Raw genomic sequence first — 12,519 nt, 5'->3', positions numbered from 1 at the left:
TCTTTTTTTTTTTTTTTCCAAAGAAAATTTTTAATTTCAACAAGACTGGAAGCTGCACAAAGAGAGCTACCATGAGTTTCTTTAGAACAACAGCTTAAATCTACACCAGAAACTGTGGAGTAGGGACTCTCCTTCTGAGTAACAGCCTGGCCTTGCAAAGGCCACCACCCTGCACCTGGTAGGTCTGTCCTAGACCAGGACATGGGCTCTCCTTCCCTTCAGGACAGCAAAGCAGCATTTGAAGGGGGTGGGTAGGGACCTTGCAAAGAACAATCCACCCCAGGAGAACAGGACTTGCCTTCAGAGTGCTGTTTCCCCTTGTAAGTCCAGCCTGCTGTGTTTGAAGACAGCAGTGGGAGCCTCTTGCAGCTCACACATCAGTCTGACCCAAAGCCAGAGCCAAGTGGGTCAGGGAAACCTGCCCCGGTCACCCCCTGGGTGGCTCCAGCCTTCCCAGCTCCTGGCAGGGCTCACTCCTCCCTTCCAGGGTGAGCAAAGCCCCCCTAAAAAAGCATCCCATGAGGGACAGGGACAGCAGGGTGCAAACTCTCACTCCCCTGCCTTGCTCTGCCACGACCCCCCATGTCCTGGGGCTGGGTCAGTGCAGAGCCCAGAGCCTGCTGGGGGGTCAGGCCCGGGGTTATGAGCTCAGGGCTGTGCTGGCAGCTCCCTTCTCATTTTAACCACTTCCCCACTGCTGAAACAAGATCTGTGTCACTGCAGGGGCCATCTGTCCCAGGGCAGGGAGCTGCACAGCTGCCTTTCAGCTGAGGGCACATTCAGTGGATAGAGTACCTCACCTCCCATATATTTATAAAGGGCTCATTTCAGCATCCTTCAGCACAATAGAAATGGGACTATGGCCTCTGCCTGCTTCCAGGCTGCAGGATGCCAATCACTGAGGGCCAGAAAGTGGCCAGAGCTTTTTCCTTGGATAAGGAAGCACATTCTTCTCCCAGCTAAAGCAGCATCTTTCCAGCATGGAGCAGGCACCAGAGGGGAGGGAGAAGAGCCTGCCTAAGAAAGGGAGGCAAAACCTTCAGGGTTTTGCTTAGCTCTGAGCTGGAAAGATGCCTCAAATCTCAAGGAGGAAAAGAAACAACTGGAGTTTCTATTTCAAACCATCCTAATGGAAAAAAAAAACAACCAAACAAAAAAAATGACCAAAAATATTCAGGTAAACAGGAAAGAAGGGGGAAAAAATAATACTCAACCCCAAACACGAAGACTCCAGTCAGCATTTGCAGCCATCCAAGCAGACAGCAAGGGCAGTGAGGATGGAGCCCAGCAGTGCCACGCTGTCACCCTGGAGGCTGCACCTCCCCAGTGTCCCATCCTTGTCACCATCCCCGTGCTGGGCCACCCCCAGAGCCCCAGAGCAGGGGACTGGGAGCCTCCTGCCACCCATCTGCCACCACTGTCCCCCCACCCGGCCGGTGCCCTTCAGTTGTCCCCTGCCTGCACGAACTCCTCGGTGGCCTTGGAGAGGGTGCTGAGGTACTGCCAGCTCAGGGCTGCCAGGAGCATGGCACAGGACAGGTAGATGGGGGAGTAGTGGTGGCGGGAGGCCATGGGGCCGCCGGGCAGGCTGGCGGCGCGGATGGAGGAGATCACCTGCTGCGTCTTGTTGGACGAGGGGTCCGTGCTCGGGATCTTCTGGTAGATCTGAAGGAGGAGGGAGGAGCAGTTATGGCTCCCACAGGAAGTTCAGGGAGGAAAATGGGAGGAGGTTGAAGTTTTAAGGGCCAAGAGTGAGGTCGGTGGTGGAGCACCATGAGGCAAGGGACAGCTGGATGGGGCCCATCCCATCCCATCCCATCCCTATCCTGCTTCCCTTGGGAAGTGCACTAAGCCAAGCTGCCTCTTGAGGGCACCCCATGATGGGACATGGATCACATGGCTTTGGACACCGTCCCTCAAGCCCCAGTGGTGTTACTGGGACCAGTGGTGTTACTGGGATCAGGGGTTTTCACTCTGCAATCCTCACTCGCTGTATAGCCCACCTGAAACCAGTGGGAACATTCCTGCCTGGAAACAGCCTCATCATCACCTGACTCTGTGGCATTTGGGGGTTTTTTCTCATGGCTTTCTGAGCTACCCTTCTGCAGGAGTCTGAGCAAGGTGGGCTCAAGCAGAGACCCTCTCCTGGGTTAAAGCCCTGCAGTGTCACTGTCCCTGGCCATGGGATCAGCCAGTTCACAAGGGCAGCTCTAATAACCCATGGTGTGGGGTCTCCCTGCTGCAGAAGTATTTTTATTTAACAGCCTTCACTGGAATTGGGTTTTGGGGAAGGAGGTGGCTTTTTCCCATAAAACCCCTACCAGTTTACTTTCCATGTGAACTTTTAATCTCCACAGGACCCTGAAGTCAGGAGGAAGTCATAAGGTCCCCCCTGAGACTCCTTTTTTCCAGGCTGAGCCCCTCCCCAGCTCCCTCAGCCACTCCTGGTGCTCCAGCCCCTTCTCTGGACATGCTCCAGCCCCTCAATGTCCTTTGTGTTGTGAGTGGCCCAGAACTGGCCCCAGAATTGGATCAAGGGGATGGGCACTGCCCTGGTCCTGCTGGACCCACTACTGCTGGTCCAGGCCAGGATGCCACTTCTCAACACAGACCCAGACCCAGGGAACATTTAAGGGAACACATCAAGCACAGTTTGGTCCAGGCCAAAACCACATCAGGGTCACCACTCCCCACCACCACTGAGCCAAGGACAGAATGAACAGATCCCCAGTGTACTCCCAATTCCACCCCAAGAACAGGGACAGGAACAGCCAGGAATGACCCAAAACAAGCTGCTGAGCCTACCTCTTCCACATACTGGTACATGATGGCTTTGACAGCTTGGATGTTGGTGGCATCCATCATGAGGGTGACGGCCTGGCCCTTGCGGATCTTCACCACCCCCCTGAACACCTGCTGGTTGTTGTAGCAGGCAGCCAGCGTGGCAATGGCCATCACCTGAGGAGAGACAGCAACTTGCACTGCAAGGAACTTCCCAAAGGGTCACCCTGTCCACAGTGACATCCATGGAGAGGAGCCACAACCTCAACAACAGCAGAAATGGCAGGAGCCAAGAAATAAGCAAAAAACCAACAACACAGAACCTCCTCCACCTCCAGCTCCTCACCAGTTGGGCTGCAGAGGGTGAGGAACCACCTGGAAGCTCAGCTCACCTGGGGGATAGCACAGAAGTTGAAGACACTTTGGTTTTTGAGGCGGGACAGGTAGGTGAGGACGTCGGGGACGTGGTGGAGGGCGTTGGTGATGAGCTCATTGAGGCACTGCACGGCCACGTCGATGTTCTCTGGCTTGGCAAGGTCTGAGAGCTTCTTGGCATATCTGCTCCAAACCTAAACACCAAGATAAGTGTTCCTGGGTTGGAGGGTGCATTGATGTCATCAGAGAGACAGCAGGTCTGGGAGAGCAGCAAGAACCACCCAAAACCCCCACACAACAGCCTTGGAGCAATGCTGGGGTAAAGAAAGGCAGGAAGGGCAGGCTGGGGGGACGTGACAGTGGCCCTGGTGCACACAAAGAGATGGCAGGGGAGGAGGGTGAAACTCATCTCCCCATCTTTCCTAGGGAGGGCAAGGAAAAGGTGAGTCACACATCAAGAAATGCCCTGTGAGACAGCTGAGCCACATGGGAAAAGGGGAGAAAAATTCTTGGACATCATGTCAGGCACAGGCAAAGCAGATCCTCTTTTTGGAAGCTTTTGGGTACCCTCCTGGGATCCCAGTTAGTCTCATCCTCCCTCATTCCTAGAGAAAAGCTAGCAGAGAGGAGAAAGAGCTGCCTAAGTAGCTCTTGGCAGTGTGTGGTGACATCACCCTGCACCCACATCTGTACCCAGAGAGCCACAGACAGATGTCAGCCAGCTGTCATCAGAACTGCCATTACCAAGAAGATGTACAGCCAACAGGAGCAATTTCATGAGGCTCTTCCTCACCTCCCTGGGCCAGAACTCCCTTCCCTCCAGCTGGTCCTCCAGATAGTCACGGATGATGTTGGTTTTCTGCAGGAAGAGGCCCATGGAGTTTGCCAGGTCTGTGTCCTGCCCCACGATGGAATCTTCCAGCTCTGATGCAGAGAAGAGACGGGAAAGGCCAATCCCCACCAGCCCAGCAACGTAGTGACAATACTGCCAAGGAGGTGCCAAGTTGGGAAAGGAGGGGGAAAAAAAACAAGATAAAAGGAGTAGTTACAAAGAGCTGCCTGTTTGCCACAGTGAGTTTCACAAAAATGAGAGTTCATTTGATGCAAGGTCTCCCTGGGATGTCTCAGCTTTCCCATGAAAACAAACAGTTTTTCCCAACAGGGATGCTCTGTCTATTCCTTCCATAGAGACAAGGTGGGCCCTACCTGGGAGTGTTCAAAAAACCTGTGCACGTGGCACTTGGGGACACGGTTCTGTGGTGGCCTTGGCAGTGCTGGTGGAATGGTTGGGCTTGATGATCTCAGAGGGCTTTCCCAACCTTAACTCCATGACCCCGCTCATGCTCACTCCATCCCTCTGTCTGGGCTGACTCACCTTGTCCCACTCACGCTGAGAATCCACCTTTTTCTCCAAGAACTCTGCCATCCCAACACCCATCTTGTGGCAAATATCTGAAATCACATCCTGGTAGACCTTGGACAGGTTTCTGAACTCCATGGAGATCTGTAGCAGGGTAAAAACAGAAAGAGAGTGTTCAGGAAGGAAAAAAAAAAAAAAAAAAAGGCAGCACAGCTCAACATCTCTTAACACATCAGAAAAATACTGTTTACCAGGCTCTAATCCTGCCCTGGCTGGAGGTCTGGGACAACTCCCTCAACCTGAGCTGTTTCAAGGTCCTTGGAGCTCAGGCTTAGCCTGTTCCCAGTCTAAACAGGATGGTCTCTGGCAGGAGATCACACACAGCAGAATCTTTGGGAAGGCTCTGTAGCCTTGGACTGGTATCATCTGGGAGCTGCAGGACAAAACTGTCTGCACTTGGTACACAGAGCTGTTTTCCTCTGTAATTTGAGAGCATTCCATCACACCAGCCACAGGAAAAGACCCATGGGAGGTTTCTGGTGCTCTGCTCTCTCCAGCCCTCTCCAGCTCTAAAGCTTCCCACATTTGGCACAACTGGAAAGGCATCAAGCAGTGAGGGAAGTGTGAAATCCATCTCCTGCATGTCCAGTAACGTGAGCATCACAGAGTGGGCTGAGTTGGAAGTGACCTTGAAGATCCTCTCATTCCAACCCCCCTGCTATGGGCAGGGACACCTGCAGTGTCTCCATCACTCTCACATTAAAAAAAAAAATTAAAAAGTGCATCCTCCTTTTCCCAAAACTATGGAGCATCATGTTTTACTGTGCTAAGCTTTATTCTCCATCAGGGGGTGACTGCAGCCAGCCCAGGGGTTGTGTGCAACAAGGTTGTGTCTGTAAAATAAATGTATCCATTCTGCTTCTGTCTCTGTGGCTTCAGTCCCCTTCAAAGAGGAGCACAGCCTGCAAATGCACCTCTAGGAAATATTATTAGAAGTTTTTTACTATAAGGATGGTGAGGCACTGGCAGAGCATGCCCAGAGAAGCTGTGAATGCCCCCCAAAAAATTCAGGGTCAGGGTGGAGAGGGCTTGGAGCAACCTTGTCTAATGGAAGGTGTCCCTGCCATGGCAGGGGATGGAATGGGATAAGCTTTTATGGTTCCACACAACCAACAATTCCATGGGTCTACAATTTTATAATTATGAGTGTGGATTAATTTAAAGTATTAAAATAATATTTAGGAAAATATTAATTAAAATGATATTTATTAGAATATTTATTTAAATATTTGTTTAAAATATTAAAAAATATTTAAATCATACCTGAGCCTGGATTGCCTCAAATAAATAACATATACACCAAGAGAGAACAGCAAAGTGCCACAAACACCTTCTCAAAAGCTCCTCTAAAGCCAAGCCACTGGCTTACCTACTGTATCCCTACCCACATTCCTGTTGCCAGGAATCCCAACACAGACATCCCCTAGAGCACTCCACACTGACAGGCCACAGCCACAGTCCCCCCAAACCTGAGCATCAAAACTCACAACACACCTCAGTTCCCCAAACAACTACCCCATTGCCACTGCTAGGGAAAGCCTGAAAAGGGTAAAATAAATCAAAAATGGTAAAAACTTGAACAAAACAGAACATCCTCTGAAAATGAGAGGCTCCTCACCACAACTATTACATTTGTTCTTAAAGAGAGCGATGAAAAAAGCCCTAAAAATCAACTCAACAATAAAAAATTCAACAGAATATTGTTACTATTAACACTGAGGGTGCTTTTTGTCTATATCACAGAGTTATGGAATGGTTTGGGTGGGAAGGGACCTTAAAGCTCATCTCATTCCACCCTCTGCCCTACCTGAGGGCAGGGACACCTCCCACTGTGCACCCAGGTGTTCCATTTACATTTTTTAAAAAATCTCTTTGTATAAGATTTTTCTCTTGAGAAGCTGAGAAGCCTCAGAGAAAAAAAACCACAATAATTATCTTATTAACTTTTGTTTTGCTTATATGAAATGTGTTTAAAGATTGTTTATTTACAAATAATTGTTTTATTGGTTTCTGGTGTGAGTTGTTTTGACTCAATAGCCAAACAGTGCTAAGCTGTGTGGAGACTCTGAAAAGAACCAAGAGTTTTCATTATTATCTTTTTAGCAGTCCATAAATATGCTTTCTGTATTCTTCAGTACAGTTTAGCATTATTTAATGTAATATAGTATCATAAAATAATAAATTAACCTTTTAAAAACATCAGACTCAAATTCATCCTTCCTTCCTTCATCACAACACCCCACAAATACAACACACAGGCAATTCACTGTGCTGGGTAACAACCCCAAATCTCTCTCCACAAGACAAAGGTCATGTGCTCTTCCAGGAGAGGAGGCAAAAAGCCACTTTCCAGGGCTGGCACTTTTCCACAGCCAGATCCCCTCTGCCCCACAGCACTGCACAATGTTTGAGTTTCTCACCCCAGCTTGGCACCCAGCCCCACAGGCAGGTGATGGAGCCCGTGGGAGATCTGTGGCACCGAACAAGCCCTGCAGGCACCACGTGGAGACAACCATGCACCCAGAGATGCCAGCAGGAGCAAGGAGGAGGCTGCCTTACCGTTGGGAAGTCTTCTAACACCTGCCTGTCCTTCTCCTTGCTCTCTGTGTACTTCCAGTCTGGCTGGTAGAGATGGGAGTGGAACTCGTGCAGCATCGGGACCTTGACATCCAAGGGGATGCTCATGTCATCCTCTACAGTGTCCAGGGCACGGAGAACCAGGTAGAATATACACACTGCATGGCTGGAAAGGGAGAAAAAACAGTAATCCTTCAGTTGGGAGTGCCTAGGAGGCAGGACAAGCAGCTGCATTCAGCAGAGGCACTTTGTGCTCAGCGTGTCACACAGTGGCACTGCCAGGTGCCTTTCCTACCCCAGCCAGGGTAGGAAATCCAGGATTTTCCCTCATGAGGAGAACTACAGCATGATTTTGGGGTTCCTAAGATGTGTATCAGGGAACTACAGCATGATTTTGGGGTTCCTAAGATGTGTATCAGGGAACTACAGCATGATTTTGGGGTTTCTAAGATGTGTATCAGGGAACTACAGCATGATTTTGGGGTTCCTAAGATGTGTATCAGGGAACTACAGTATGATTTTGGGGTTTCTAAGATGTGTATCAGGGAAGGGTCAGGCCTGTGAGCTCCCTGAGCAGGGAAGATCCAACCCTGCAAGCAAGGCCAGTGCTCACCTGGACCCAGAGGACAGACCCTGAGGTCAGCTTATCTGGAAATGCAAATGTCAAATAGGGAAGGGGGGAAAAAAACAGGTGTGTTTTCCTCATCACTCCCCCTTCTCTGCACACCTTTTACCCTGATGGGGTAAAATAATCACACTGTGCAACAGAAACATTAGGACTGGCAGAAAGAGCCAAAATCACCCTGTATTTTAAATCTCCAGGAGCAAGACACTGGAGGCAGCCCATGTATCCCAGCATCCCAGTAGGAAGCTGCTGGAGAGCCACTTCCCCTCCTGCTCCCACCACCCCTGCTTCCTTCCCCACCCCTGCCTCCACATTTCTGCAGCTGAAGGGAAAAAAAAAAAAAAAAAAACAAAACCAACTCCTGATGGCAAGAAATGCTGTTTGCAACTCCAGGATTTATATTAAATAATCCCCAGATCTCCATGAGCACATGGATATATGCCAAGGAGATGAAGCATTTATTAATTCTTTAACAAATGGAAAGTAGCTTGGTCTGCTTAAATGCTAATTACCAGGTGACAGTGCTGTACCCCTGGAATGAAAATGTGCAAGCAGTGATTAATCACCCAGGGAAAACTGACTTGCTCTTAGAAGCAATACTGTTAAATTTGGCTTTTTTTCCTTGATTAGAAGGGTATTTAGGACCTCTGTCAAACCACATGAGCAGCTCTCTCGTGCTCCTGTTCCTTTGCATGACTGAGTTTTTCCATTCCAGCCAGGCTGTAAATGTTCATCCAACAGGGTGCAAGTACCCAAGGCTCCAACCCACTTCCAGGAGCCACCAAGAAAGGCAGAGCAGAACCTGGAAATGCCATCCCAGAGGCACCTCTCACATGGGCATCATGCCCAGGGAAGAGCCAGCAGTAATTCCAGAACCCAGCACAGTTAAAACACTTATTTAACCCCAACTCTGCATCCAGACTTTGCCTGCCTCCCTAACTTCCATCACATACTGGATTTAGACCCGTGGCACAAATGGAAGCAGACACTTGCAAAGAACAAGTCAGGATTTTCCAGAGCTCAAACTCCAGCCCTGTCCTGAGTGCAGCTCCCTCCTGCCCAGGTGAGGAGGTCTCCTTTCTCCTTGTCAGGACATACAGCCTGTGCTGAACTCTCAGGAATAGATGCTGAAGAGTTCCAGAGACAGGCAGGACCATGGAACTGGCAGCAGAGAGGCAGGAGCCTTCTCCTCTCCATCACTAGGAGAGGAGCTATGAGCTTGGATCATAACTCCTTCCCTCCACCCCCAGTTATGATGCTGTTGGCTCAGCTGTGGATGAAACTGCAGTTTTGAGCCTCCCACCTTCCCAGAAAACACCCTAACCATGGAGCAACGAGCTGGACAGGGCTCTGGCCAGCAAAACAGGTGGTTTATGGGGCCAAAAAAAGCCAGGAAGGAGGAACCAGACATTTCAGATCAACAACCAACACCTTGTCTGGCCAGGGAAGCGCTGCCCCAGGCACTCCTCCAGAAGTTCCCCATTTTCCAGCAGCCCTTCTGGGATCCCTGTCTGTAACCACAGGGGCTCAGCTGAACTCCCTGATGGGGTCAACATCAATGCAAGCACTTTTTTGATCCAGAAAAATTAATTCATTCTGCAAGGCTGTGGTTCTGCCTATTCTCTCTCTTCCCTATTTTGTATTTCCCTTGTTTGTCCCTAAATTCTCTGGTGGAACTCCTGGGCTCTGAAAATGAGTCTCTCCTGATGCACTACTGAGCCAGCTGTAATCCAACCACCATCCCTGCCCAACCTTGGGTTGCAGAGATCAGGCAAGAGCATTTTTAGGATGACAGGCTGAAGTTTCTGTGCCCTGAAGGGTGATCCTGATCCCAGCAGGCTGCAGAGCAAGGATTAAAGGACAAAAAAGACAGACAAAGAAAACTGCATGAAGTTTGAGGCAAGCACAGGGCAGGCACATTGCTAACAGGTTTCATAGTGTTTTCTTAATTTTTTTTTCTTAATTTCTGCACAGAAAAAGCATGGAAAATAAAAAGCTTAATTCTTGGCCCGACTTGTACTTTTCCATGCAATTTCAGCCAAACCACTGAATTTCTCTGCCTTTCCTGTCAACCAGGCTGCAAACACCATTTCATAAACACTGGACACAGCTACGGGGCACCATCCAAAATGCCAAACCAGGGCTCAGAAACCCCACAGACCACCCAGTGTTCAGGGTGGTGCCTGCAGCAGCTCAGATCAGATGTGTCTGGAACAACTCTCAGAACCCCTATATTTGATCATCAACCCATCTTGGAATTAACTGGGGATTTAAAAACTGAAATCAGTAATTGTCAAATGAATATAGGGAATTATATGGAGAATAATTACATGGCATGAGGCCCCCTGGCCAGCTAGGCTTTACATCCTCTGTTACTATTCCTGTCTGAAGCTTTTCTGCACAGGGCAGCAAAATCTGCACAGCAAAAAATGAGTGTGCAACAAACCCCCTGTGACAAGGGGGAGTTTGTCAGCTTTTGAGGCAGCTGCTTCCAAAAGCACCTCCCAGGCAAGGCCCAGACCCTTGGTCAGCCCCAGGTTTTTCCTCACCTCCTCCCTCCAGCCTTTGTCCAGCGCCAGCCTGGGCAGTGCCAGGACACATTCCCAGGGTGTCACACAGGGCACACTGCCAGGCCCTGTGTTTAACAGCCTGCTGGCCAGGAGGCTCAGCCCAGAGACCCAGTTTGGGGGGGGATGTGGTGTGGAGGGGGGATGTGGCACAGCCAGCTGGGACGTGAAAAGCCCCACGTCCTGCTGCACGGGGTGGGGCTGAGCTGAGCGAGTCCAGTCAGCTCCTGATGGGAGAGGGAGCGTGTCCCAGCAGCTCCACAAGAGAAAAATGGAGTTTGGGGGTACTGCATGGGGACCAGCTCTGGTATTGGGGGGGTGGCATCACACCCACCAGCTCCTGGGGAGACCTGAAACTGGGGGGCCACTGCACCCACTAAGTTCCCCGGGATCCCCAGTGTCGGGACAGCATTGCACCCACCACCTTCCAGGGAAAAGAATGACCCCCACCATCTCCAGGGGGTTCCCGGGATCAGGGAATGAGCTGCACCCACCCCCTCCCGAGGACCCCAGCGTTGGGGGTCACCCCACCCACCACCCACCAAAAACCCCCAGTACCGGGGGTCACCGCACCCCCTCCCCGTCCCCCCGGTGTCCCCCCGCTCACCGCAGCTCTCCATCCAGAGCCTGGATGACGGCGGCGAAGCTGCGGCTGGTCTGGTTGAGGTACCGGTAGCAGGTGCGGAGGCCACATCCCAGCGAGTCCTGCGGGCAGAGCGGCCCGGGGGCCGCGGGTTGGAGGCGGGGGGCGGCGGGCGGCGGGGCCGGGGGCGCCGCGGGGGCTCCGCAGCGCTGCTGCTGCTGCTGTCCCCGCCGCCGGCCCGCTGCCCGCGGGGGCTTCCGCGGCGGGGACAGGGTCAGCGTCCGCCGCAGCACGGACACGGCCCGGGAGCCGGCCGCCATGGGGGCGCGGCGGCGGCGGGGGGCTGCGGCCGCTCCGCCCCCGGCCCGAAACCCGCCCCTTAACCCGCCCCGTACCGGCTCCGCGGCCGCTGCCATGTACGGACAGCGCCGGGGCCGTGCGATGCCCGCAGCCCCGGGGATGCGCGCAGGGTACCGGCACCGAGCGATGCAAGGGATGCTCGGAGCTGGGGGGATGAATGCGGGTAGGCGAAGCGAGAAATGCATGGGAAGCCTGAGATGCTGGGAGTCAGTGGGATGCTCGCAGGATACCGGCACCGAGCAATGCGAGGGATGCCTGGAGCCGCGGGATGCTCCGGTAGCACCGGGGCTCTGCGATGGCCGGCACTGGTACCGGCACAGAGCAATGCAAGGGATGCCCGGAGCCGGTGGGAAGCTCGCGGGGTACCGGCACCGGGCAAAGCAGGGATGCTCGGAGCCGGTGGGATGCACCAATGCACAGGATGCCCGGAACCGGTGGAATGCCCGGAACCGGTAGGATCCACACACGGTACGAGCAATGCAATAGAATGCCCGGAGTCGGTGCAACCGGGCAGCACCGAGGCGCACACAGCCGGGCAAAGTCCTCTACACGCTGGATAGGGGATGGTCACCCATGGCAACACCGTATCCGCGTCCGGACATGACAGTACCCCCCACCTCCTCCTCCTCCCGTGCCCCGCTCCCCACCGGGAGCACCGCGCACCGGCGACAGCGAAGCGCTTCCCGCCGCCCGCGCATCCCTCGCCGCTCCTCACCGTGTCCATCCGCGGCATGACGGCGCGGTAGCCGCCCATCTTGAAGCGCAGCAGGTTGTAGATGTCCTCGGGGTGGCCCAGCCATTTCCGCAGCAGCTCCATGGGGGCCGCGCTCAGACCCCACCGCCGCCGCCGCGCGCTCCCGCCGCCCCCCCCACCCGCCGCTTAACCGGGAACGGGCGGGGCCGCTCCAGCCCCGCCCCGCAGCCAATCACAACGCTCAGCACATCGCTCGGTGGGGCGGGCGCGCCTCCGATTGGTGAAGGCGCGCTCGCACCAGGGCAGTGCCAGCCAATAGAAAGGCGGCGCGGCTGGTGTGACGGCCAGCGGCGGACGCTGATTGGCGGAGGCGCGCGTCGGCACAGGCGGAGCGGGAAGGAGTCGGCGGCCCCGAACCCCCTCGTGTGAGCGTGAGGGGAGCGGAGCCGCCATGGAGGCACGGGATGGTTGGCGTGGGAAGGGAGCGTGAAGACATTCCAATTCCAAGCCCCTGCCATGACAGGGACACCTTCCACT

General features: G+C 53.2%; 1 protein-coding gene across 2 annotated transcripts; it reads right to left on the bottom strand.

Moving 5' to 3' along the window:
* Window positions 1-128: 128 nt before the first annotated feature.
* On the bottom strand, window positions 129-12,135 carry FDFT1 (farnesyl-diphosphate farnesyltransferase 1; the record flags this gene model as incomplete). Of its 2 annotated transcripts, XM_084202737.1 has the most annotated exons (8): window positions 129-1,665; window positions 2,806-2,958; window positions 3,174-3,350; window positions 3,950-4,141; window positions 4,532-4,660; window positions 7,136-7,319; window positions 10,953-11,050; window positions 12,004-12,135. In XM_084202737.1, 8 exons carry the CDS (start codon window positions 12,103-12,105, stop codon window positions 1,444-1,446), a joined length of 1,257 nt encoding a protein of 418 aa, XP_084058863.1. In that variant the 3' UTR covers window positions 129-1,443. The 2 variants fall into 2 exon arrangements, with proteins under 2 accessions (XP_084058863.1, XP_084058862.1); XM_084202736.1 differs by lacking the exon at window positions 12,004-12,135 and having other exon boundaries at window positions 10,953-11,248.
* Window positions 12,136-12,519: the final 384 nt, after the last annotated feature.

The sequence above is a fragment of the Fringilla coelebs genome (assembly GCF_963513975.1).
Source record: "Fringilla coelebs genome assembly, chromosome: 3".
Lineage (NCBI taxonomy): Eukaryota > Metazoa > Chordata > Aves > Passeriformes > Fringillidae > Fringilla > Fringilla coelebs.
The sequence above is the reverse complement of the archived record's forward strand: the minus strand, read 5'-3'. Positions and strand labels throughout refer to the sequence as shown.